Consider the following 25941-nt stretch of genomic DNA (forward strand, 5'->3'; position numbering starts at 1 on the left):
GATACTTGTGAGCACATTTACAGATATATCAAAATATTGTCTGTCATTACTGGCTGCAGGAAATGTAAAAACATCTGTTAAGGCCAGAGTTAAGAGTCAGTATATGTCTTTAGTTGCCCCATTTCACAACCTCATTTTGTGGTGAGACAATGTAAACTGTAGCACAGTACAACACTGTGTTACTGTCAGCACAATTAGGCACAGTTGTAGATATTTCTAAAGTCAGCATAAAGTAACATAAAATATTGCATTGACATTCAGGCCCTTGGTATAATTGTTTTTTTCAGTCTTTGCACTAATGCATGAAAGCAGTTCATATTTCAGATTAAAATAATTGTGCATATGGTTCACATTGGTCAGTTATTTTATCCCGGGATAACGCCTCAGTTTTTAATGCATCTCAATGTATTACAATAACAACAAAAACAAACCAAAAGTAATTGGTAGAACATACACAACTTCAATATTTGATGCTGCTGGTTGATATTCATTAATAGTTCACAAAAATATGGCTCAAGATATATGGTCCAACACATTTGACACCATGGTTGTGATACAGCTGTTTTTTTGTGATACAATAAAGAGTTTATTATACATCCAATGTGCAGGCTTCCACAATGCTTATGTACAGTGCCCCCTTTCTGATTTCTGCACATTTTTATCACTGAATGTTATCAGATCTTCAACCAAAACCTAATATTAGATAAAGGGAACCTGAGTTTACAAATAACCCAAAAAAAGTGATACTTATTGTATTTATTTAATTAACAAAGTTCTGCAACACCCAATTCCCCTGTGTGAAAAAGTAATTGCCCTCTTACACTCAATAACTGGTTGTGCCACCTTTAGCTGCAATGACTGCAACCAAATGCTTCCTGTAGTTATTTTTCAGTCTCTTACATCGCTGTGGAGGAATGTTGGCACACTCTTGCGTGCAGAACTGCTTTAACTCAGCGACATTTGTGGGGTTTCAAGCATGAACTGCTCGTTTCCAGTCCTGCCACAACATCTCAATTGGGATTAGGTCTGGACTTTGACTAGGCCATTCCAAAATGACAAATGTGTTGCTTTTTAAACATTTTCATGTACACTTGATTTTGTCGACAAGGGTCCCATTATGCCTGGTGAAAACCAAATACTGCATTCCACAGTAAGAACCTTATACCAATGGTCAAGCACGGTGGTGGTAGTGTGGTGGTTTGGGGATGCTTTGTTGCCTCAGGACCTGGACGACTTGCCTTAATAGAAGGAACCATGAATTCTGCTCTGTGTCAGAGAATTCTACAGGAGAATGTCAGGCCATCTGTCTGTGAGCTGAAGCTGAAACGCAGCTGGGTCATTGTGCAAGACAATGATCCAAAACACACAATCTAGTCTACATGAAAATGGCTAAAAAGCAACAAATTTGAAGTTTTGGAATGGCCTAGTCAAAGTCCAGACATAATCCCATTTGAGATGTTGTGGCAGGACTTGAAACGAGCAGTTCATGCTTGAAAACCCACAAATGTTGATGAGTTAAAGCAGTTCTGCATGGAAGAGTGGGCCAAAATTCCTCCACAGCGACGTGAGAGACTGATCAACAACTACATGAAGCGTTTGGCTGGAGTCATTGCAGCTAAAGGTGGCACAACCAGTTATTTAGTGTAAGGGGGCAATTACTTTTTCACACAGGGGCATTGGGTGTTGCATAACTTTGTTTATGAAACAAATGAATTAAGTATGTAATTGTTGTGTTATTTGTTCACTCAGGTTCCCTTTTCATCTAACATTAGGTTTTGGTTGAAGATCTGATAACATTCAGTATAAAAGATATGCAAAGATAGAGAAAATTTAGAAAGGGGGCAAACACTTTTTCACAGCACTGGGTTTATATTTGTGCCATTACAATGGTTGTGGCAAATGCATTGTGTGTATATATATATATATATATATCAGTTGAGTATGTTGTTTACCCACTTAGGTTTACCCTCAATTTCTGTTCAATTCCATTCAGTTTGACTATGACTTAAAATGGCTAGAATAACTCTACAAGGCTTTTCGTTTAGGTACCAACTGTGTGAGTAGCTGTGGTTTGGTGCATAATGATGAGGGACTTTGGAAGGCATTTGCAGGAGTAGCCACGAGGTTGTGTCTTAGGCCTCCAGAAATTCAGCCAAAAGGAAGGCATATCCAGAGACCCTTATAATAACAGGTATTGTAAAAATAGCTCACTATACTGTCCTTGCTGCAGCACAGGGCCTACTTTTGAGACATGAAACTAACACCACTTTTCAGCAGCAACACATATATTAAAGGGAACATGGGGTAGAGGTTAAATGTAAGTACAGATGTAGGATATTAATTTGATCATCACCCTGTTGCAGTAGGATTTTCCTGCAATGTAGGAAATGTAAAACTTGTAGTGTATTTGAGGTTTAAAAAAGCTTCTGAATTGTGAACTTCTCTCATTGACTTATCAAACCCCGGCCTGGTCAGTTTGGTCTGTTTCGCAAGCGTTCCCGGAAGTCTCGCGATGTTTCGCCTCTGGGTTTAGAAACTGTGTTGCACTATCGCCTAGGGTTGATGTGCCCAGCCGGTAGGTAATGCCAGAGAGGAAGAGAGGCCCAACTCGGCGGAAAATCTGTCTCCCTCCAGCAGGTGGCGTTTGTTCGTTATTTAGCCCGCCAAGCAAGGACTTTTTGTGTAGAGGTCTATGACCACGTTTACATGCACACCAATATCCCGTTATTATTCGGGATACTCTTATGTATTCTGTTTTTGAGTTGAAGCATATAAACATCATATCCCGTTTACAATAACCCGAAAAATCCTCATCCCGGTTATGAGAAACCCGGATAATATACTTGGGATATGTTGTTCTTAGATGGGATACTGTGGCATGTAAACATCTTATCCCATTGACTGATGTTTTTCGCTGGCGGTCTGCGCAGGCCCAGTTTCACATCATGTGTGTTGTGATTTTTTTTTTCTTCATCTGATTGTCAAACAAATCACTTTGTATGCTATCTGCGCAGTTCGATCCACCGTAATTCCATAATAATGTATTTTGCTGATACTCTGTACAGGACCGTATAGCCTACTGGCTACATTCGCCCCTAATTTAGACACATTTCTGTTTATAATTTCCGACATTTGGTAGGCCATATTATAATTTCCGACATTGGTAGGCCATTTTTACATGCAGCTTGTCTTCTGTCATAACTTGTTGCCCCAGAAGACTAAATAATGTAGTGCTCACCAGAATAATGTCTTGCATTTATAGAATTCATGCATTAGTAATCTAGTTAACACCGGTACAATTGTCTGTTTCGTTTAGGGACCGGGGAGAAAACACATTAACTCCAAAACAGTGGATAGATTAGTCCTGTGGAAAATGTAAAAATGCTGATAAGACTTCAGTTAATCTTGGGTGCATATTCTATGTGGTTGAAATACTGTCTGCTTCCATAAGTGTCAAAGATAACGCATTACATTTGCATTTTCTCAAGAGATGCTGAAATAAATAAATAATATTTCTCCACTCCTGTTCCAAGACAAAATTAACATTTGTTGTATAATTTTACTGCAAGAAATGCATAATTCTGCAGGAGTTATTAAGCTACGTGAGGTCTACAGTCAGTGTCCATATTTCAGTTACTATTCCATTTAGCCCATATACTTAAATTAGGAATATTCTGTTTATTCATGGATACAGGGATACTCGTGAGTGAGATATCAAAGGTGCATGTAAACATCTTATCCCGAATAAGACCTTAAGTGGGATATGAGCTACTATCAGAATACTGTGCGCATGTAAACTCATTCATTTGAACTCGGAGGTCACGAGTTTCCAACATGTAGAAAGCTACCTAAAATTAAGATCTCAACAAACAAATATATAAAGGCCTTAGGGTGGGGGTACTTTAACACATTTTCGAGGTGTAAAGAGGAAGTTAACTGAGGCCCACAGAGTGCTGTGAGCTGTTGTCAAACTCTGCAAGTCTAACTAACAGATCTGGGTAAAATAACTAACACACGTCATGGGAAACTGCACTGAAGACCAAGAAGGCATGATGGCTATTACAGTAATATTGTTTTTAGAGGAATTGCAGTTAGATCTTAGTATGTGCAGTAGTTGTCAATTATGTTGATCTATGACTACATGCACATTTACTTTACAACTACACAACATGACACTGAAATTCATTTGACACAATTACTACACACTACTGATACTTTATCAGGCATTGTTGCAACCAATTTCTTCCTCTTCAGGCTGTGATCAGTAGCATTATTGTCATGACTTCTCTTTATCAAATCAGAGTAATGTAATAGTGAAAGAGTAATCATCACTCTTCAAAAGTGGGTCTGATATGTCTGAATAGTGAGTGAAAGATTGTGGATTGATGGAAAATGTGTTACTGGTTTTGAATAAGGTACTAATTAAACATTAAATACATTCAATACAGTCCAGTAAGCTCTGACATTGATAATAGGTGTATTCAGGGCTGTAACTACATACAGTGCCTTCAGAAAGTATTAAGACCCTTTCTTTTTTTATTTCTTTTTTAAGTTACAGCCTTATTTTAAAATTGATTAAATAAATAAAAATCCTCAGCAATCTACACACAATACCCCATAATGACAAAATGAAAACAGGTTTTTAGAAATGTTTGCATATGGATTAAAAATTAAAAACAGAAATACCTTATTTACATAAGTATTCAGACACTTTGCTATGAGACTCTAAATTGAGCTCAGGTGCATCCTGTTTCCATTGATCATCCTTGAGATGTTTCTACAACTTGATTGGAGTCCACCTGTGGTCAATTCTATTGATTGGACATGATTTGGAAAGGCACACACCTGTCTATATAAGTTCCTCTGTGGAGATGGGAGAACCTTCCAGAAGGACAAATATCTCTGCAGTACTCCACCAATCAGGCCATTATGGTAGAATGGCCAGACGGAAGCCACTCCTCAGTAAAAGGCACATGACAGCCCACTTGGAGTTTGCCAAAAGGCACCTAAACACTCTCAGACCATGAGAAACATGATTTTCAGGTCTGATGAAACCAAGATTGAACTCTTTGGCCTGAAAGCCAATCGTCACGTCTGGAGGAAACCTGGCACCATCCCTACGGTGAAGCATGGTGGTGGCAGCATCTTGCTGTGGGGATGTTTTTCAGCGGCAGGGACTGGCAGACTAGTCAGGCTCGAAGTAAAGATGAAGTACAGAGAGATCCTTAATGAAAACCTGCTCCAGAGCGCTCAGGACCTCAGACTGAGGGCCAATGTTCACCTTCCAAAAGGACAACGACCCTAAGCACACAGCCAAGACAACGCAGGAATGGCTTCGGGACAAGTCTCTGAATGTCCTTGAGTGGCCCAGCCAGAGCCCGGGCTTGAACCTGATCGAACGTCTCTGGAGAGACCTGAAAATAGCTGTGCAGCAACGCTCCCCATCCAACCTGACAGAGGTTGAGAGGATCTGCAGAGAAGAATGGGAGAAACTCCTCAAATAAAGGTGTGCCAAGCTTGTAGCATCATACCCATGAAGACTTGAGGCTGTAATCGCTGCCAAAGGTTCTTCAACAAAGTACTGAGTAAAGGGTCTGAATACTTATGTAAATAAGATATTGACTTTTTTTTAAAAATCAATTAGCAACATTTTCTAAAAACCTGTTTTTGCTTGTCATTATGGGGTATTGTGTGTAGATTGATTAAGAAGAAAAACGATTTCATCAATTTTAGAATAAGGCTGTAACCTAACAAAATGTGGAACATGTCAAGGGCTCTGAATACTTTCCGAATGCACTGTATAAGGACACCTAGGTTTGGACATGTGGGAGGATTTGACAGCATAGCGCCATTTCCCTCATGACTGCAACATAGGGACCGGGGAAATGTATGTTCATCACTCACCACTTTAGATCATCAGATGCTAAAAAAAATGTATCTGCAAAAAAAAAACTATAGTTTTTCCTCGTTGGACCAGCGTTTACAATGTAACCAATTTCTGATTGTGTGCTTGTTCCGTTAGCTTTCTGTAACTTTGTAGCAAGTACTGTCTGCATGTGTAGGCGCATATTGCGTCATGATTGCAAGGTGTCCCAATATATTTTCCAACTGTCTCGAAATATGGTTTTAATGTCCATTCTAGAATGCCCATCTAGCCAATAAGAAATATTGCTGTATTCAACAATGCTATGGTATAATTAAGTGATAATGCCAGAGAAGCCGGTGTTTGGAGGATATATTGGCACATGCCAATTTAACCTCTAAACACCGTCTTTGAGGGCATTATCACTTTTATACAACGGGTTTCCAAAATATTCAAATAATGATTGACATATTTCCATTAATAATGTAATTTTGATGAATTTATTCATACTATTTAATCCTTCCACAAGATATAGTCCCGACACAAATCTAGGGTTGCTGCCCAAGCCGTGGGGTCATTCGTTCTATCGGTTCGGTTGCCAGAGACGTGACCCAGGATTCAGACGTTTTGTTCTGTTTCTATGGACAGTCATTTGTTCAAAATGTTCCATTGCCATAATGGCTGGCAACGTTCTTATCCCTTGCTTGCTAGCTAGCCAACTACGGCTAATTTAGTCACGTCAAACAGTGCAGACAGAATAACAACAATAGCTTAATTTGCATTTGTTTAAGCTGTTTTCTAGTGACATTTATTTGGATACATCAATATCAATGAGCTAATGAGGCGCGATTTTGCCTGGCATTGAAAATGCGCTCTCTCGTCAGGAGACTGTTCTTCAGATTAGCTAGCCAACAACACAGCTAACACAATCACTTCAAACTGAAGCTGGGAAGACTGCAAACTAGCTGCAGTTCATTTCGTTTGACCTTTTATCAATTTACATTTCTTTGTATATATCCATAAAAATGACGCCAGGTGATTCATGATTTTGACTGGCTGAGCAACGCTGCCTGCGAGTCTGTCAGTCAATCAATCACATTTACTTCTATAGCCCTTTTTACATCAACAGATGTCACAAAGTGCTATTCAGAAACCCAGCCTAAAGGTATATACCAATCTCCGCTGTTGAAAACTAAATGTTAGTCTAAAAGAAATGTGAGATAATGTCTAGATGCTTTTTATAGTGGAGATCAAGTTTATAAATTGCCTGGCTGGGCTGATGACAGTGGATTGCACAGTCAGATGGAACAGAGTAAATAGGCATTTTAACATTATAGATTTAGCCCGTGGTAACTTGTGGAATAGACACCGGCTGGAATGCGGTTTTAACCAATCAGCATCCAGGATTAGAACCACCCGTTGTATAATATTCTATATCTGACTGAGTTCTAATTGCGCCTGCCTCTTTGCGAATGAGTGGAATCATGAGCAGTGGTTTGTTCTTTGTGTTTGCTTGCGTTCCCCGGATTTGCCTCCCAGGTTTGCCTTTTTAGGAGCACATTCACCACTCTCTCAAATGGCTAACTCTGCCCTCTCGCAGCACAGGCCGAGGGCCTGAGATGTGAAACGAGCTACCCCAGCTCAAGTAGGCAACTAGAGAAGCTGCTGACAGTGTGTTTGGGAGATGCCGGACAAAAGGCAATTTTAAAACCATCCCGCATCTCCTGCCGTGTCTACAGACATCCCCCAAACAAACAAAAACCAACTCTCGGAGAACTGGTAAATAGTCGCTCATAGGCCTACAGTCAGTCAGGTGGCAAGCTGCCGGCAGGGATTTCTATTGCAATAATGTTGAATGGCTCTCTGGCTAGTATTGCTTAGGCCGGCTAGATGGATGAAGTAAGAAGCTAACGTTAAACAGAGCCTACCTCAGCAGGAGCAAAAAATAGGCTAAGTTTTCACAATAACTTTGATTTACAGAGAGTAGGCTATTGAGACAGACAGTGATGTGGCGCTCAGTGGTGAGGTTGAGGCAGGCTGAAATGCATGCAGGAGGAAGCAGAGGAGACAGAGAGAGAGAGAGGAAGCAACCAGAGACAACCAAAGGCAAACAATGCAGTTCTAAAAATGTAATACGTTTTCGTTTATATCAGTGGTTGTTCGTCTTATCTTGATTGCCCACTGGAGTTTATAGTTTACCCATTATCCACCTTTTTTTCACCACTACATCACTGATAGTAATACCGAATCATAAGTAATATTCTAATACATCATGTGAATGTAATAATATGATCATCTGTGTGCGCCATTGATGTCTGCTTGTGCGGAGCTTGATTAGTAATGCCTAGGAATACAAATGTGAACACTGTAATTTGAGAAAAGTGATACGCTATATATACAAAAGTATGTTGACACCAATTCAAATTAGTAGCTATTTCAACCACACCCGTTGCTGACAGGTGTATAACATCGAGCACACAGCCATGCAATCTCAATAGACAAACACTGGCAGTAGAATGGCCTTACTGAAGAGCTCAGTGACTTTTAACATGGCACCATCATAGGATGCCACCTGCCAAGTGCTGAAGCGCGTAGCGCGCAAAAATCGTCTGTCCTCGGTTGCAACACTCACTACTGAGTTCCAAATTGCCTCTGGAAGCAACGTCAGCACAATAACTGTTCGTCGCGAGCTTCATGAAATGGGTTTCCATTGCCGAGCAGCCGCATACAAGCCTAAGATCACCATGCACAATGCCAAGCGTTGGCTGGAGTGGTGCAAAGCTCGCCGCCAATGGAGTCTGGAGCAGTGGAAACGCGTTCTCTGGTATGATGAATCACGCATCACCATCTGGAAGTCCGGCGGACGAATCTGGGTTTGGCGGATGCTAGGAGATCGCTACCTGCTCGAATGCATAGTGCCAACTGTAAAGTTTAGTGGAGGAGGAATAATGGTCTGTGGCTGTATTTCATACTTCAGGCTAGACCCCTTAGTTCCAGTGAAGGGAAATCTTAACACTACAGCATACAATGACATTCTAGACGATTCTGTACTTCCAACTTTGTGGCAACAGTTTGGGGAAGGCCCTTTCCTGTTTCTGCTTTACAATGCCCCCGTGCACAAAACGAGGTCCATACAGAAATGGTTTGTTGAGATCGGTGTGGAAAAACTTGACTGGCCTGCACAGAACATGAATTGGAACATTGACTGCGAGCCAGGCTTAATCGCCCAACATCAGTGCCTGACCTCACTAATGCTCTTGTGGCTTATTGGAAGCGATTCCCCACAGCATCTAGTGGAAAGCCTTCCCAGAAGAGTGGAGGCTGTTATAGCAGCAAAGGGTGGACCAACTCCATATTAATGTCCATGATTTTGGAATGAGATGTTCGATGAGCAGGTGTCCACATACTTTTGGTAATGTAGTGTATCTTTGAAAAGAGTTGATGATTTTATGCAATTCATCATTTCAACTGACTGAACAGTCGCTGATGTTAGGTGTCAGTGTGAATCATTTCTCATATTTCCCCCCTTTCAGGGGTATAACATTACAATTGAATAGCTAATAAGCTATGTGTTTGTAGATCGACTGAGGTGAATGACCTACAGCTGCCAATGTGATAATGGCTGTGGTCATTTTTGCTTGTTTTTGCTGTTCTCCAAAAAGCATAAAAAAATATATTGTATAGAAATGTAGTAAAACGCTTCAACTTTCAAAAAATGTCCCCCTACGGACCTCACTAAAACTCAAAGTTGTTACGGCCCTGGTTGCATTTAGCATGTTTGTCCGTTTGTCAGAATATGACAGCAAATGTTTTTAAACACCCACTGACAGTTCCCCTTTGTGCAGTATACATATCTCCCTGGCATATTACATAATTTATGCAGCAGCATACAATACATTTTTGGACTCACCTTGATGTGCTGTGCTCACTTGAACAGGAAGGTGGCGCGGTGTCCTTCGTGGGCTAATTCTTTCATCAAACGTTGTCATCATGTGGGCTCCCGAGTGGCGCAGCGGTCTATGGCACTGCATCGCAGGCTTGAGGCGTCACTACAGACTCCCTGGTTCGATTCCAGGCTGTATCACAACAGGCCGTGATTGGGAGTCCCATAGGGCGGAGCACAATTGGCCCAGCGTTGTCCGGGTTTGTCCGGTGTAGGCCGTCATTGTAAATAAGAATTTGTTCTTAACTCTTCATATAAAAAGGATTGAGAAGGATTTACCAGTAGATTGTCGACTTGATTCATGATGATGACTGCTAGCTTGCTAGCTAAGATTTTGAAAGTATGATGTTGACATGATCAGTCCAATTAAAGCTACAGTAGATATAATGTGATTTGACTTCATTTTATCTGTGGCCAATGACCTTGAGCCTTTTTGGATGGGCACATCTAATGTAACTCTATGGCACTACACAAGGGGCTTGAATGTTCGAGCTGTCCCCATAGATTTTGCAGTGACGTAGTGTCCCCGTGAGTGACAGAACACTGAGCCAATCACGGCGCAACTAGAGAACATTACCAACCCCTACGCTCCGCATTTTCCGCTGGCTGCCCCACCACCACAGAAAGCACTGAGCAAGGCTGAAACGCCTGCATTTTTTAGCTGCCTTACTCAAGAAAGCAAAAAAGAGACCATGTTTGTATGCCAATAGCCTGTTTTAGAGAAATGTCATCATTGGATACTGTAAGAGCTTTCATTGTCTGCTTTTATTCCCCATTTATTTATCCTACAGTTCTGACTTGGTGTACAGGGAGAATACTGTTTTGAATTCTGTTGCTGTAGATTTCAAAAGTGCTGAACAAATAGTTATATTGACTACGTCTGTCCTAGCTCACTCATTAATCAAAATTACAGATTGCCTGTTATCCGTTCGTCGTCCCCTTATGCCATAGTTTGTATATCTCAATTGTCAGTAGAAACCACATTTGTTTAAGCAAGTCAGCCATATCAGCTATGTTTTTTTAAAAGGCAGTAAATGAGGCTGAATGAACTATTTAGCTGCCAGACAAGGCTCCGCTGATAGCCAGGTGTACCAGTATTAAGGCGTTGGGACTGCTGTTGGGACTCTGCTGTTGGGACAGCTTTATGTAGGCCCTAACAGTTTGTGGGCACCGTTTGTCACTGTTATAGTGCAATTAATGTATTGTTTAGTGTTGTGTTGTGTAGTGGCTTTGCTGGCATGCAACCCCCACATGTTTTGAGTTTGCGTCACAAAGATTTACATTCCAAAATCGCCACTGGTAAGAGTACAGCCTCAGTGTTCACTGTAAACGTGCACCGGAAGTTGCACAAAATTCTCACAACATTCAAATTTCCGCTCACAAGACTTTACATTTTCTCTGCGGCCCAAAAAATTTGAAGGAAAATTGGCTGGGCGGTATACAATACAGAGGGACTTCCTGGATTGCAGCACCGGGTTAGAGGGAGGAGTAACAGACTGGGGACATTAAGTGACACCTCACACCCACCAGAGACTCACACAGGGCTCCTGATCAACAGAAGGAGAGAGCACACTGAGAGAGAGAGAGAGAGAGAGAGAGAGAGAGAGAGAGAGAGAGGTAATGTGCTGATTAAGTCTTATTCTCTGCATGGCTAAAACAACTTTTAAAGTAAATGGGAGAAGAAAGAAAACTCTCTGGACATTACTTGAAATTATTTAACAAAACGAGTAACTCCTTGGTCCTCGGTAGAAAATAATGGTACTTTGTTACAATGAATATCCATGTCTAATATTTATGTAATTGCACAGGCTAAATCTATGACGTTGAAATGCCTATTTACTCTGTTCCATCTGACTGCGCAATCCACTGTCTCATCAGCCCAGCCAGGCAATTTATAGACTTGATCTCCACTTCAAAAAGCATCTAGACATTATATCACATTTCTTTTAGACTAACATTTCGTTTTCAACAGCGGAGATTTGTATAAACCTTACTGTCTGTCTCTCCAACATTTGCAACATTGTTTCAATATCCAAATTCGATCTCCAGCTGTCCCATAGTAATCAACGTTTCGGGAGTTGGGAGTCGGGAGTCAGGATGAGACAGAAAGGAAGGCAACTTTTCTCAGCCAGTCGAAATCATGAATCAGCATCAGCCGGCTTGGGTAGCAACCCTAGATTAGTGTCGGACTATATCTTGTGGAAGGATGAAAAACGATTTATAAATTAATCAAAATTACGTTGTTAATGAAAATATGTAAATCATTATTTTAATATGTTGTTAACCCGTTGTATAAAAGTGATAATGCCCTCGATGCCAGTGTTTGGAGGATATTTTGGCACGGTTTGGCGACCCTCGACGAACAACACCCATGCCAATATATCCTCCAAACACCAGCTTCGAGGGCATTATCACTTAAGTAAAGCATTACTAGGACTTTGACATCTTCTCTCTGTGCATTCAATTAAAGTTGAAAAAATGTGCTAAGAAGGTTGAAACAGTCATAAACGTGTCATGAAATCTTCAAGTCAGATTTTCTGAATGCCTATGTATTCTCCTTACACAGCTGGGAATGGGATGTGTAGTTATTCTCATAACACTATTTATCATGCTATTCTATACTCTTTCTGTGCTCAATCCTGTGGACACAGACAAGGTGACCAGAGAGAGAGGTGAAAGAGGACAGACCCTGGTGTTGTGGTTGATTCATCGAGGCAGTGGAGGCAGGATGTGGGTCCTCATGTGGGCAGCTCTACTCTTCTCTCTGACAGAGAGAGCAACATGTCAACGTAAAAGTATTGTTAATATTGAAATCATTAGTAGGCCTAGTTGTATAGATGTGGTAACACATTTTAATCTCAACTGATTCTGTATCATCAAAAATATTAGTAACAAAGTGCTTTCTGCATTACACATGACTGTATTAATTTCCCTCTATCAGAACAGCCACAGCCACCACCACACACAACAGCATCACCCTGGACCATCACCTTCAGTCCAGCAGAGATAACAGCAGAGAAGGGACTATGTGCTGTTATTTCATGTACTTTCACTCACCCTGATAACGTCAAGCCTACCACTGCAATATGGTTTAAGTGCTCTACATATGACAAATGTGATCAGGATCAAAATATAATTTTCCACTCCAAAGATCCCTCTAAGGCTCAGGAGGGTTATAAACAGAGAGTGTCTCTTCTGGAGACAGACCTGACAAAGAAGAACTGTAGTGTGATCATCAACGACATCAGAGAGAATGACACTGGAGCATATCAATTCAGAATGATAGGAGGACCATTTACATACCCACTGAAAATGAAAATCACTGTGACAGGTACAGCATGACTATTACTGTAAGTTATATTGACATGACAATTACTGTACTTAAATATGAACGCTGACTGTAACATACAGGTACATATCTCCAATTCATAAATGCCAAGATTCCCCTCCCCAAGTCTCCCTTTCCAAAGTCTTATTTTTTCTAAACAATGGTGGAATGTTTTTGGCTTTATTTGGAGCAGTTTTTACAGGGGTAGCATAGGCATGATGCTGTCACACTGCGTCTGATTATATTTCTCAGATGGTCAGGTACATAGATGAAAAACTCACTTCTGAGTTTGTATTTCCTATGTTCAGCTCTGACCCAGAAGCCCTCAGTGTTGACTCCTACTCTGACAGAGGGAGAACCAGCTACTCTGACCTGCACTGCCCCGGGGATGTGCTCTGGAACCCCTCCTCACATTACATGGGCATGGAGAGGAACAGGAGACAACATAACTGAGCTCCAAGAAAATACCGCCATACAGGAGAGAGAGGATCTGGCCAGCGTCACAACAACCCATTTCTCAAATTTGACATTTACCCCCTCAGCTAAGGATCACAGCACCAATGTCACATGTCTGGTGACCTTCAATGGCATTGTCACCACTAAGAAGACACTGAAATTGAATGTGACACGTAAGTACTGTACATTATCTGACCTTCATTTCACAACACATGCTTTCGTTGTGCTTCAACAGTTATATTTCATGAACATGATTAACTGTGTATGCACTTTGTTTTCTAGATGTGAAGGAACCCAAGATCTCTGGTTGTAACACAGTGAGAGAGGGTGATACACTGAATCTGACCTGCAGTGTTGACAGCTACCCACCATCATCATCTAACATCACCTGGAGTAAGAAGGGGAAAACAGCTTTGGATCAGAATAGCTCTGGACTGGCCACTCTCACCATCTCTAACATGACAAGAGAGCATGCTGGGGAGTATGTGTGTACAGCTCAACACCCCAACAGGACTCTGACAGCTTCCGCTGTTGTAACTGTGATGTGTGAGTACAAACAGCACTGTACAAACCTGATTGAAACATTTAAGTTGATATGAGACGCAATCATTCTTATCTCGCATGATGTTAACATCAATCTATCACTGATCTCTCTCTCTTCGCTGTCTTTTTCCAGACCGTCCTGTGATGCTCAATGGCTCTGGGTGTGTGGTCCAAGCAGAGGTCATGACCTGTGTGTGTGTCAGTCTGGGGGTTCCCTTACCCCTCATAGAGTGGCCACTGCTGGAGCTCAACACAGAGAAGTACAGCCTCACTACATCAGTGTTCGGGTCCTCAGTGAATAGCACCATCAGCCTGCCTGTTAGAAACCACACCCACAACACCACTGTGGAGTGTGTCAGCAGAAATACTGTGGGTGTAGTGAGAGGGAAGTTGCAGGAAACGCAAAAAGAGAACCAAGAAAAGCAAGGAGGTAAAGATATAAGTTAAGTAACTTTGTTAGAGAGCCCCATCTTCCCAATCGTACCCAATATGTGCAATGTTTTGGATTTCAGTTGGAAAACCACATAATGAACCCCAAAAAAAATATTACAGAGGATATGAAGTCATGTAGCCACTTCTAATACGTAGTTGTTGTTTTCTTTTTAGATGAAGTATTGGAAGATATACTGGCAATGCTGTCAAACCCAAAATTGATTACTGCATTTGTGATTGGTGCATCATTTCCAGCTATCATTGCCTGTATCGTCCTATGTTTGAAAGGGACATTTCAAAGGTACATGTATTATGTTACTTTAGTACAGCTAGTATTCACTGAGCATGTTGTTTTAAAAATCAATTACAGATTGTCTTTGGAAATTCATATTTGCTATCACGAGCATCAGATATACTGTCCAAAGTGCCAATGCCTTTCACCACATTGTAATGGAAGTGCTTGCTTACCACTCCAAAATACAGTTATTGAGATATTTCATTTGTAATATTATCCTTAGACAAAAAGAGAGGATCCCAAAGGACTCAGACTCCAAAAGCCCTTTCATGAACCTGGAGATGGTGGCATGTGAAGACCAACAGGTGCAGTACCAGTTTCTTTCTTTATTCAGCTTTACCAACATTCAGTTAGCATTGACATGCCAATAGGAGTTGATAAGACAGCATAAACAGATCTGGGACCACCAAGCTAACAAAAGACTCATAACACAGTGCTTTCTGTAATGTACTCCATAGACGGATACAGGACAGGCTGTGGGGGGCGAGCAGACCCCTCTGCAGGTGGAGCTGAGGGAGGGAGCTGAAAATGGAGGGCCCCATACCAGTGGAGCCGCAGGAAAATCTGCCACAGGGGAAGAACCCAAAGAAGTGGACTATGCCAGTATTGACTACTCCCTACTGAAGAAGAAGACTCCTGAGGAGGCAGAGAAGAAGACCACCACCACAGATTCAGAGTACTCCAAAATCAAACGAGAGAAGAAGAAAGATGGGGAAGAAGATGAAGGAGAGGGGAGTGGTGTGATGGAGGAGGAGGAGAAAGAGAACAGTAAGCCAGCAGCAGAGACAGATGAGGATACAGCGCTTTACTCCAACGTCAAGGCTAATATGGGTGGTTGGAATAGCATACAGTAGTATGGCTTCTATTATACAGCCATGTGGTGTTCTCTCATATTCCAGTTTGAATGATTTATGATAATACAGAGACGTTGTTTAATAACTGAAACTACTGTAGTTAGTAGTTTTGGTGTTGTTTCCTCATGTGCTGAATGCAGTTGGAATGTTTTATGGTAATACAGAGACTTTGTTTAATAACTGAAACTACTGTAGTTAATAGTTTTGGAAAATGCTTTATTTTACAGCCCTGTGTCAGATGGTACTGTATGTGCCTGGTGCTTGTACATTTTAAATAATAATATTTTCTAGTAATGTTTTTGTGATGTTTTTCAAGGAAGTGTAATTTTTCTTTTGTAATGATTGTGTTTTGTCAACATAGAGAAGGACTGACAAAGATGTGGTTTGGAAAAGTAGAGTGGTCAAACTTTTTCTTGTTTTTCTCCTCTTTCCTTTAATTTTTGCATTTCGATTTGACAAGGGGGTGGGGGATATTAGGTATACTGAACAAAAATATAAATGCAACATGTAAAGTGTTGGTCCCATGTTTCAATAGTTGAAATAAAAGATCCCAGAAATGTTCCATACGCACAAAAAGCTTATTTATCTAAAATGTTGTGCACAAATTTGTTTACATCCCTGTTAGTAAGCATTTCTCCTTTGCCAAGATAATCCATCCACCTGACAGGTGTGGCATATCAAGAAGCTGATTAAACAGCATGATCCTTACACAGGCGCAACTTGTGCTGGGGACAATAAAAGGCTGAATGTGCAGTTTTGTCACACAACACAATGCCACAGATGTCTCAAGTTTTGCGGGAGCGTGCAATTGACATGCTGACAGTAGGAATGTCCACCAGAGCTGTTGCCAGAGAATTGAATGTTCATTTCCCTACCATATGCCTCCTATGTCGTTTTAGATCATTTGGCAGTACGTCCAAATGGCTTCACAACCGCAGACCACGTGTAACCACGCCAGCCCAGGACCTCCACATCTGGCTTCTTCACCTACGGGATCATCTGAGACCAGCCACTCGGACAGCTGATGAAACTGTAATAAAGCCCTTTTATGGGGAAAAACTCATTCTGATTGGCTGGGCCTGGCTCCCCAGTGGATGGGCCTGGCTCCCAAGTTGGTGGGCCTATGCCCTCCCAGGCCAACCCATTGCTGCGCCGCTGCCCAGTCATGTGAAATCCATAGATTAGGGCCTAATGAATTTATTTCAGTTGACTGATTTCCTTATGTGAACTGTAACTCAGTAAAACCGTTGAAATTGTTGCATGTTGCTTTTATACTTTTGTTCAGTATAGTATGTGTGTTTGTAACCATTATATTTCTGTACATAGCATGCTGATATACTGCAGAAAATGTTGGCAAAATGTAATAAAGAATTGTCATTTTGGGCTAGCCAGAGAGGTCAAATGAATGAATCAAGAAAAAAAGTACATTATGCTTTTAAAAGTTGTGTGCTATAGACAGGTTTGTTGTCTAGCAACAAAATAGACGTGTGCACAACTATGGGGCAAAACAGACGGGTAGGCTTAGATTGTTGACAACATGTAAACTATATTTAGTCTCTAATGTTTATTAAAAATATAAATACATTTGCACAATGAGAACTTCTTGTCTCTCAAATACATTGTTACAGTTGTTGGTTAGCTAGCTAGCTAATTTTTATATATTAGCATAGATGTGACATCAGTCAAAATACCTCAAAACATGACATGGTATCAAGAACAAGATAAAACTAGCTGAAACCAGCCACCTACAATTCACCACATGGCAGCTTTGTGTCATTGTTGCTAGCTATCTGGCCATCCAGAATCACGACAACACACAGCCTTCTGACTCATTGAAGCGTGCATATAGTTTTCGTGGCATTGTCAGCTAACCCGTCTATTAGAATATTTTTCTATTAATAAGTGTGCATTATTGCAGTATTGTTTATATTCAGACACTACCTCACTTTTAATGGTTTTGTGTATTTCCATTTGTTTGTTTTCTGAAATCTGTCCAAAGCATGTAGAAATTGTGTATGTTTTTATAGGCCAAACTAAAATCTGAACTCATCATGATTACTAGAAGTTTAGATAGCTGGCCGGTAGACTAATTTACCAATCTAAAACATTTTTGCTGACATGGGCTAATTGTGTGACCTTAAGTGACTTACATAACATGAGAAAAACTGCTGATGCACAACCAAATTTCGAAATTGCACCTTGTGTATTCTACTATTCTAACTCTCAACAGTAAGTTAAAACCTGATTGAGTCCCCCCCCCCCCATTGTTTTTCTATTATTATATTTTTCACTTTGGAAATTGATCCGCGGGCCTACAAAAGGGTGACCGGCGCCATCTGCCCAGCCCTGGTATAAATGTTAATTACTATTATTATTATTTTATTTTGTAATGTTTCGATAGAGTAAATGAAAGCTTTATCTTGGAAGTGAAACAGAAATGCTAATACATAAATACACCCTACTTCTTTCTTTCAATACCAAACAGCGAGAATGCAGTGTTTTTCCTTTGTTGAGTGTAACAGGTTGAAGAAGAGAAACTATCCTGTCACAATCAAGGTATTCTTAAAGAGCTACCGGACAAACTCACTATAAACACATATATTATTCCTCAGGTTTGGACTAGAAGAACATGAAGATGTAAAACATGTCCCTTTGTCACTGTTTCCATTCAAACAAACTGGGAAAGGAATTCCACACTTTGAAGATTGTTTCAGAGGAAATAACATTGCCTACACGTATTTATCCTTCTTGCTCAGGAATCAAATATTTATGTCCAGAGAGGGAATTTGTCTTTATAGACTTAATTTTTTAAAATAATTTGGGTTTACCTAATGCTCAATGGTTGTACTATTGACTCACAGACAATGAAAGCTCTGTTCATGTTTTAACTTGTTTGAATTGATGTCTGTGTGAGCATCATGGACTCTGTTGTGTGTATGTTCTCAAACTCATACTGGATTAAGGATGGGATTACAGGATTAGAATGTTCCACTCACAGTACAGAGCCTGTAAATGGATCTAGTAGACACAGTCAGCACACTTGGCCTGTATTGAGGATATACAGTATCTGCTATTAATAATTGGGATGTATTTCCCTACTAAGGTCTGCCCTTAGGTTTTTTCATCCAGGTCAAAGGTAAGGCATAGGTAGTAGCATACATTAGTACTGTAGACCAGACAGTTAGTTGGAGCTAAGATTGTGTGTTTGTTTACCTAACACTTAGAATACTTTTAGTTTTGCCAATTAAGCATATTTATATTCATACATTCATACATTGAACCTCCTACATTTTTATACAATGTTTTTATTAGCAGGCTGAGATGTTACTACTTATCCCCAAAATAAGCAGTTAGGGACAGTGTTTCCCAGGCCTGAAGGGCTGCAGTGCATGTCAGTGTTTGTTATTTCTTTCTAATCAGAGACAGATAAATAGGTCTGTATTCTGGTGTTTGGACATTCATTGACTTGCCAATCAATGATGAATTGAACTAAATAAATTATGTGCCTAGGAACATTTAATTAAATCATCCAGGATTTAATCAGGTTCGTGGTGTTTGCTGTATGCTCTATGCTAATGACCAACCTCCCCTCTCCTACAGCCATTGCAGCAGATGTTGTATATCACAGCCTGAACCTCCTGGAGACCCTCAAAGAGTCCATTGAGAACAACAAGCTGTCAGACGTCAAGGATGATGTGGGAGACCTCCTGATCAGCCAGATTAACAGCATACCTTTCCCTGCTGGCCTTCGAGAAGGACACGGAGAAGAGCCTGGAAGAGAGGCGTAAGGCCAGCCTGGAGGTGCTGAAGGCCCAGGGGGTGGCCCAGCCTAAGGTTTTCCTAGTGAGGCCCTCCTGTCAGGAGAAACATTACTTCCCAGGCCTCCTGGAGGAGATGGAGATGGACCTCCCAGAGATCCGGGCCCACGCCCTCCTCCTGGCCCTGTCCACTGCCTGTGCCATCATGGGTGTGAGGATCCTCACCAAGGCCTCGCTCTGTTTGTCCGTGGAGCGGTTGGCAGGGCAACGCGGCGTGGACCCTATTTCATGAACATGATTAACTGCGTATGCACTTTGTTTTCTAGTTGTGAAGGAACCCAAGATCTCTGGTAGTAACAAAGTGAGAGAGGGTGATACCCTGAACATAACCTGCAGTGTTGACAGCTACCCACCACCATCATCTAACATCACCTGAAGTAATAACAGGTCAACATCTTTGGAACAGAATACATTTGGATTGGACACTCACAATCTCTAATGTGACAAGAGAACATGCTGGGGAGTGTGCTCAGCACTTCAATATGACTTCCAGCTTTCACTGTTGTAACTGTGATGTGTAAGTACAAACAGCAATGTACAATCCTGATTGAAACATACACGTTTATATGACATGGAATCACTCTTATCTGTCATGATGTTAACATCAATATATCACTGATAACTCTCTCTTCCCTGTATTTTTCCAGATCGTCCTGTGATGCTCAATGGCTGTGGGTGTGTGGTCCAGGCAGAGGTCATGACCTGTGTGTGTGTCACTCAGGGCGTTCCCTTACCCCTCATAGAGTGGCCACTGCTGGAGCTCAACGCAGAGAAGTATAGCCTCACTACATCAGTGTTCGGTCCTCAGTGAACAGCACCATCAGCCTGCCTGTTAGAAACCACACCAACAACACCAGTGTGGAGTGTGTCAGCAGAAATGCTGTGGGTGTAGTGAGAGGGAAGTTGCAGGAAACGCAAGAAGGAAGGAAACAGAGAGGTGCTATAATTTAAAGAAAAAACATGCAGATATTTTTTCCCGTAGACAGTATTAACTTGGCACAGATTGCAATTGTATTGTGTCAAGGTTGTGGTGTGGTTATTACATGAGGTCTAAGATTGCTCTAATGACACTGTTTCTCTCTTCATCAATTGTAGATCTTTCTGAAGGATGTGGGAATGCAGTTCTCCCCTGGACCATAGCTGGTGTGTCGCTCAGTGTGACTGTTGCCATCCTCATCTACCTGTCTTCAAATGCTTACATACGGTAGGATCCTTTTCACTTATTGCACAATAGAGACAAAATTATGTAGAATATAGAAGTATTTTTACATGAAAAGGAAACTTTATTTCTCAAAGTATCTGTTGTAAGCCCAGACACTGTCTGATAAGATGCTTGCTATAGGCCTAGATGTACTTTTTCTGAGTGCTAGAAGTAACTTAACCCTTCCACTTGTTTTTTTCTTGTGGTTCTCAAAGGATGCAAGGTATGAATGGGAAGCCAAAAGAAGAGGAGAGCACCTACATCTCATTGGATAAAAAAGACATGTCTCAGGAAGAGTATGAGGTCATTGCCAGGCGTCCAAGATGATTGAGCACCTGTTCTTCCCCCCCACTCCTAAGCTTATGCTGAGATAATTTTCATGTGAAATAATTCACACTTTTCTTCTTAGTAAAGTTTCAGATTTGTATGCATTAAATGAAAAAGTTAAGAGGCATAATTTTTTATCATAAAAATTATTTTGAATTTCATGGAAAAGCGCACAAGTACTGTATGATAAGTGAATGAAAAAGTCCATACGTTTTTCTATTTTTACTTTAGATAAACTATGTGAATAAAATATGAAGATATAATGATTCTATGCACTCCGCACTACCGTCCTGAAACTGTACATTTGCTCATTGCACTCTGTACATTGCTGTAGTTTCCTGTAGATTCCTTCACCTGCCAATTTGCACTCTGCCACTGGGGCATTCTCTGACTTCAATGTATATATTTCCATTCCATATTGTGGTGAAAAAAAGATGTGTGATGTAGTTACTGTAAACAATGGAGAGGTAGCTTAAGATTAACTGTTAATTAAGTAATGGAGAAACTGTATACAATAATATATATATATATATATATATATATATATATATATATATATATATATATATATATATGTTGCTATTTCTTCCTTACAATTTTGGAGATGTGTTGAGAATACAGATTACAAACTTGCCACATTTACTGTTGTATTCTTCATTTATTGTTGCTTGGAATCTAAGAAAGTTGTATTTTGAAAGGATTAATCACCAGGCCATAAGACATTTAGAACATCCAAAGAGAAGACGTATCCAGAGACCTTAATAATAGTAATGAATATTGTAAAGAAAATATACAACTATAATGTCCATGTGGAGGCATGAGGCCTGTTCTGATCGGAACATTTTCTAACAGCAGCAACACATATTTTAGGGATTATAGTTCAAATGTAAGTATTTAGAAGTAAAAACCCACCTATACAAATATAGTAAGGGTGGGGGCACTTAAACACAATCTTATGTATGAAGAGGAACTTAACTGCGGTCCACAGTGTTGTAAAAGCTGTGGTCAAACTCAGTATGGCTATCAGATCTTGTTAAAGTAAAACACGTCATGGGAAACTGAGCTGAAGACCAAGAAGGCATAATGGCTTTTACAGTAATATTGTTTTTTGATAAATTACAGATAGTTCTCTGTATGTACAGTAGTGGTAAATTATGTTGATCTATGACTACATGCACTTCCATTACAACTAACTACACAAAATGACACTGACATTCCCACGGGGGGCCAGTATGAAAAATGTATGCACTCACTAACTGTAAGTCGCTCTGGATAAAAGTGTCTGCTAAATGACTAAAATGTCAAATGTAAAATGTAAATTCATCAGCACCAGGTTAGAGGGAGGAGTTACAGACTGGGGACAGGAAGTGACAGTTTACCTCTCTCTCAGTGTGCTCTCTCCCCCTGTTGACTGTGAACCCTGTATGTGTCTCTGATGGGTGGGACGTGCTGATTCAGTCTTATTCTCTGCATGGCTCAAAAAACTGTTAAAGTACTTGGGAAAAATTGGCAACTCTCTGGACATCACTTGCAATTATTTAACAAAGCTAGTAACTCCTTTGTCATTGGTAGAAACAATTGGTACTTTTTTGTTTTTTACAATGAATCTCTATGAGGACTTAGGTAAAAAACTTTGTAATTAGTCCATGTAGTTTCTAAATAAATTCCAGACAACTAGCGTAAAATAAAGCATTACTAGGACTTTGACATCTTCTCTCCATGTATTAAATTACAGTTGAAAAAATGTGCTAAGAAGGTTGTAACAATCATAAACGTGTCATGAAACGGTCATGTCAGATGTTATGAATGCCTATGTATTCCCCTTACACAGCTGGTAATGGGATGTGTAGTTATTATTATAACACTATTTATCATATTATTCGATACTCTCTCTGTGCTCCAGACCTGTGAACACAGACAAGGTGACCAGAGAAAGAGGTGAAAGGAGACAGACCCTGGTGTTGTGGTTGATTCATCGAGGCAGTGGAGGCAGGACGTGGGTCCTCATCTGCACAGCTCTACTCTTCTCTCTGACAGAGAGAGCAACATGTCAAAGTAGGGTCCCTTTCATCATTAAATTATTGTTAATATTGAAATAATTGGTAGTTGTAAAGATGTGGTATTCGTAGAGGTATGGCAATTAAAACCCATTTTCATCTAAACAGATACTGTATCATCAAAAATGCTACGGACGAGTGAAGTAATATCCAAATGCTTCCTGCATTACTCATGACTCTATTAATTTAATAATAATAAGTAATATGCCATTTAGCAGACGCTGTTATCCAAAGTGACTTACAGTCATGCGTGCATACATTTTTTTGTGTATGGGTGGTCCCAGGGATCGAACCCACTACCTTGGCGTTACAAGCGCTGTGCTCTACCAGCTGAGCTAAGGCCCCTCCAGCAGCAGCTCCAGCAGCTGCAAACACATAGAGCATCACCTTTAGCCCAGAGAAAATAACAGCACAGACTGGCCTATGTGCTGTTATTTCATGTACTTTCACTCACCCTGATCACGTCAAGCTTAGAACAGCAATATGGTTCAAATGCCATACAAATGGCAAATGTGATAAAGGTAAAGACATCATTTTTCACTACAACTCTTTTTCTTTTCAGACAAGTTGAGGCAGAGGGCTGTCGAGCTGTCTGGGATTGCTTGGGCTCCCTCTAGTGAACATTACTACTATTACGACCACCAAGCTGAAGAATCAGACATTTTCTGTCTTGGATACTTTTCCCTCATTTTGCAATTCAAGGTGATACTCAGTAATTTCTAACATCTTTTTACACACAATCTTCTTGACATATGTCATTGTTGCCTGAAATAAAAGCAACATAGGTTCATTAGAATATGTTTTTAAAAAAAATAGTGACATTTAACCATTGCGGTTATATGTTGTTAGCGGTTGATGTTATTTTTCAATAACACAGACCCCAAAGCAAATCAGGGGGAGAAAAATATATTTATTCAAAGAGAATAGTAGTTGTGCTGGGAAGTAGATGGTAGATGTTCATTCTTCCCTGTTCTCAATGTTCCTCCACAGAACAAAGAGACAGGATGTAATTTATAGCCTGAAGCCTAGTATGTGGCTGACCAATTAGAATTCCTTGCAATAGAATTTGGCTACTGACCAAACCCCCAAGTATCCTGTTGCAGGCTCAAAGTATAGACCATTTGGACCAATGAAAACTTACCCATGTAGCTATGAATCCCTGGTTGGAACCCCTACAAAGATTCTAAACAAATGTTGAACTGAAAAACGACTATTTCCATTGATCGTTAATTCCCTCTTGACCTCTAGTCCTCTATTGACCACTAGTCCTCTTGACTAGGGGTCCTCTGTAGCTCAGCTGGTAGAGCATGCCGCTTGTAACGCCAAGGTAGTGGGTTCAGTCCCCGGGACCACCCATACACAAACAAAAAAAAGATGTATGCACGCATGACTGTAAATCGCTTTGGATTAAAGCGTCTGCTAAATGGCATATTATATTATTGACCACTAGTCCTCTTGACCACTTGTACTCTGGGTTGTGTATATTTAGCTTTGAATATTCTTACAATGTCACCACTACTGACATTAGTTATATGTCACAACAGGTGATATTTTACTTATGTCACTATAATGGCATATTCAATATATATCACATAGCATGGGGCTCCATTGGTCCAGAACAGAATGGTAAAGTGTGAAGTAGTTGATGTGTAATTGATGTCTGATGTCTGTTGCAGAGGTCTCTGGTTCAGGGTTAAATAGACACCATGTGGTGTTTGGAGCTGCTTCTGCCGCTGTTGCTAATCATCAAAGGTAAAACTTATGTTTCTCATTCCCTCTTGTCAGTGTGAATATCTACTCAATTATATCACAATAACTCAGACTGTGGAAATTCCCTTGAAGACTACAGATGTAATACTAGAAATGCAGTAATCTAGATATGCAATTGCAATGTAAAACTGATTTGGTGGTTTTTCTGCATTGACCCAATTGATTTTAGAGTGTGTCAAACTTACAGCAAACAATACTAAAGCAAAAGGGTACAGAGTAGACACAGGGTCCAACTGGCACAGATGGCTCAACCTTGTCCCTCTCACTTAAACAGTGGTGCCAGTGGTAAGAGTGAGACATATGCTTCCTCCACATAGGGTCTCTGCTCTTACCAGCTCACCCAGGGAGAGCCTCATGATATCATCCTCTGTTCTCTCTCGCTTTGTCTCTCTCTGTTCATCTTTTCTCAGTGATTCCATTTGAAACTGTATATGTATTGTAGATTGATTGTTCATTGATATACAGTTTCGCTCTCAATATCCCCATTTCCAATCTCCCCTCCCTCTCCCTCATTCCCTCTCTCAGATGTCAGTGGCCAGTGAAATGTATGGGTACCAAGGGACATCTCGGCCATGACCAAGTCCTGCGTGGTCATCCCCTTCAGATTCATGTGTCCGGCAATACTGTGGCATCCACGGCATCTGGTACTTTGGCCAGCCATACCCACCTGTGGTGCTCTTCACACCTGTGGTGTTCAAGACATTGTGCATGAAAGTTACAAAGGGCGTACCAAGCTCATAGGGGACCTGCACCAGAGGAACTGCACCCTGCTCATCAGTAATATAGGTACAGAGCACTCAGGGAGGTACTACTTCCGTGCCGACCTGGACACGTGCCAACATCTACACCTACCCAGACTTCTCTGAGCTCAAGGTGCTGGGTAAGCCTGTTTAAAAAAACAAAACAATGTTTACGATAGTTTACAATCGTAGGTGTCACATTTATGGGCTGGATATCCATAGCCTGGTACAATATCTGTTGTGATGTCTTGCCAACTGCTGTGGACACTGATTGGCATTACATGGCCTGACAATGACAATAGGAGTTGGCAAGC

At 40.7% G+C, this 25941-nt stretch overlaps 1 protein-coding gene and 1 pseudogene across 2 annotated transcripts in view; both read left to right on the forward strand.

Annotated features, from left to right (window-relative positions):
- The window catches only part of LOC311140518 (myelin-associated glycoprotein-like), a 42184-nt pseudogene that overhangs the window by 11716 nt on the left and 4527 nt on the right, over positions 1–25941 (forward strand). Inside the window, exon 3 of the transcript in view lies at positions 25592–25767. The product of the transcript in view is annotated as a myelin-associated glycoprotein-like (transcript). The remainder of the gene's footprint in view (positions 1–25591; positions 25768–25941) is intronic.
- LOC311140516 (sialic acid-binding Ig-like lectin 5) lies at positions 12535–15736 on the forward strand (the record flags this gene model as incomplete). The annotated part of the gene is made up of 8 exons (XM_084175603.1): positions 12535–12595; positions 12778–13137; positions 13443–13763; positions 13873–14136; positions 14267–14563; positions 14740–14866; positions 15084–15165; positions 15319–15736. 8 exons carry the CDS (start codon positions 12535–12537, stop codon positions 15712–15714), a joined length of 1908 nt encoding a protein of 635 aa, XP_084031729.1. The 3' UTR covers positions 15715–15736.

This window comes from Coregonus lavaretus (genome assembly GCF_964263955.1).
Source record: "Coregonus lavaretus genome assembly, chromosome: 13".
In the NCBI taxonomy this organism is placed as follows: Eukaryota; Metazoa; Chordata; class Actinopteri; order Salmoniformes; family Salmonidae; genus Coregonus; species Coregonus lavaretus.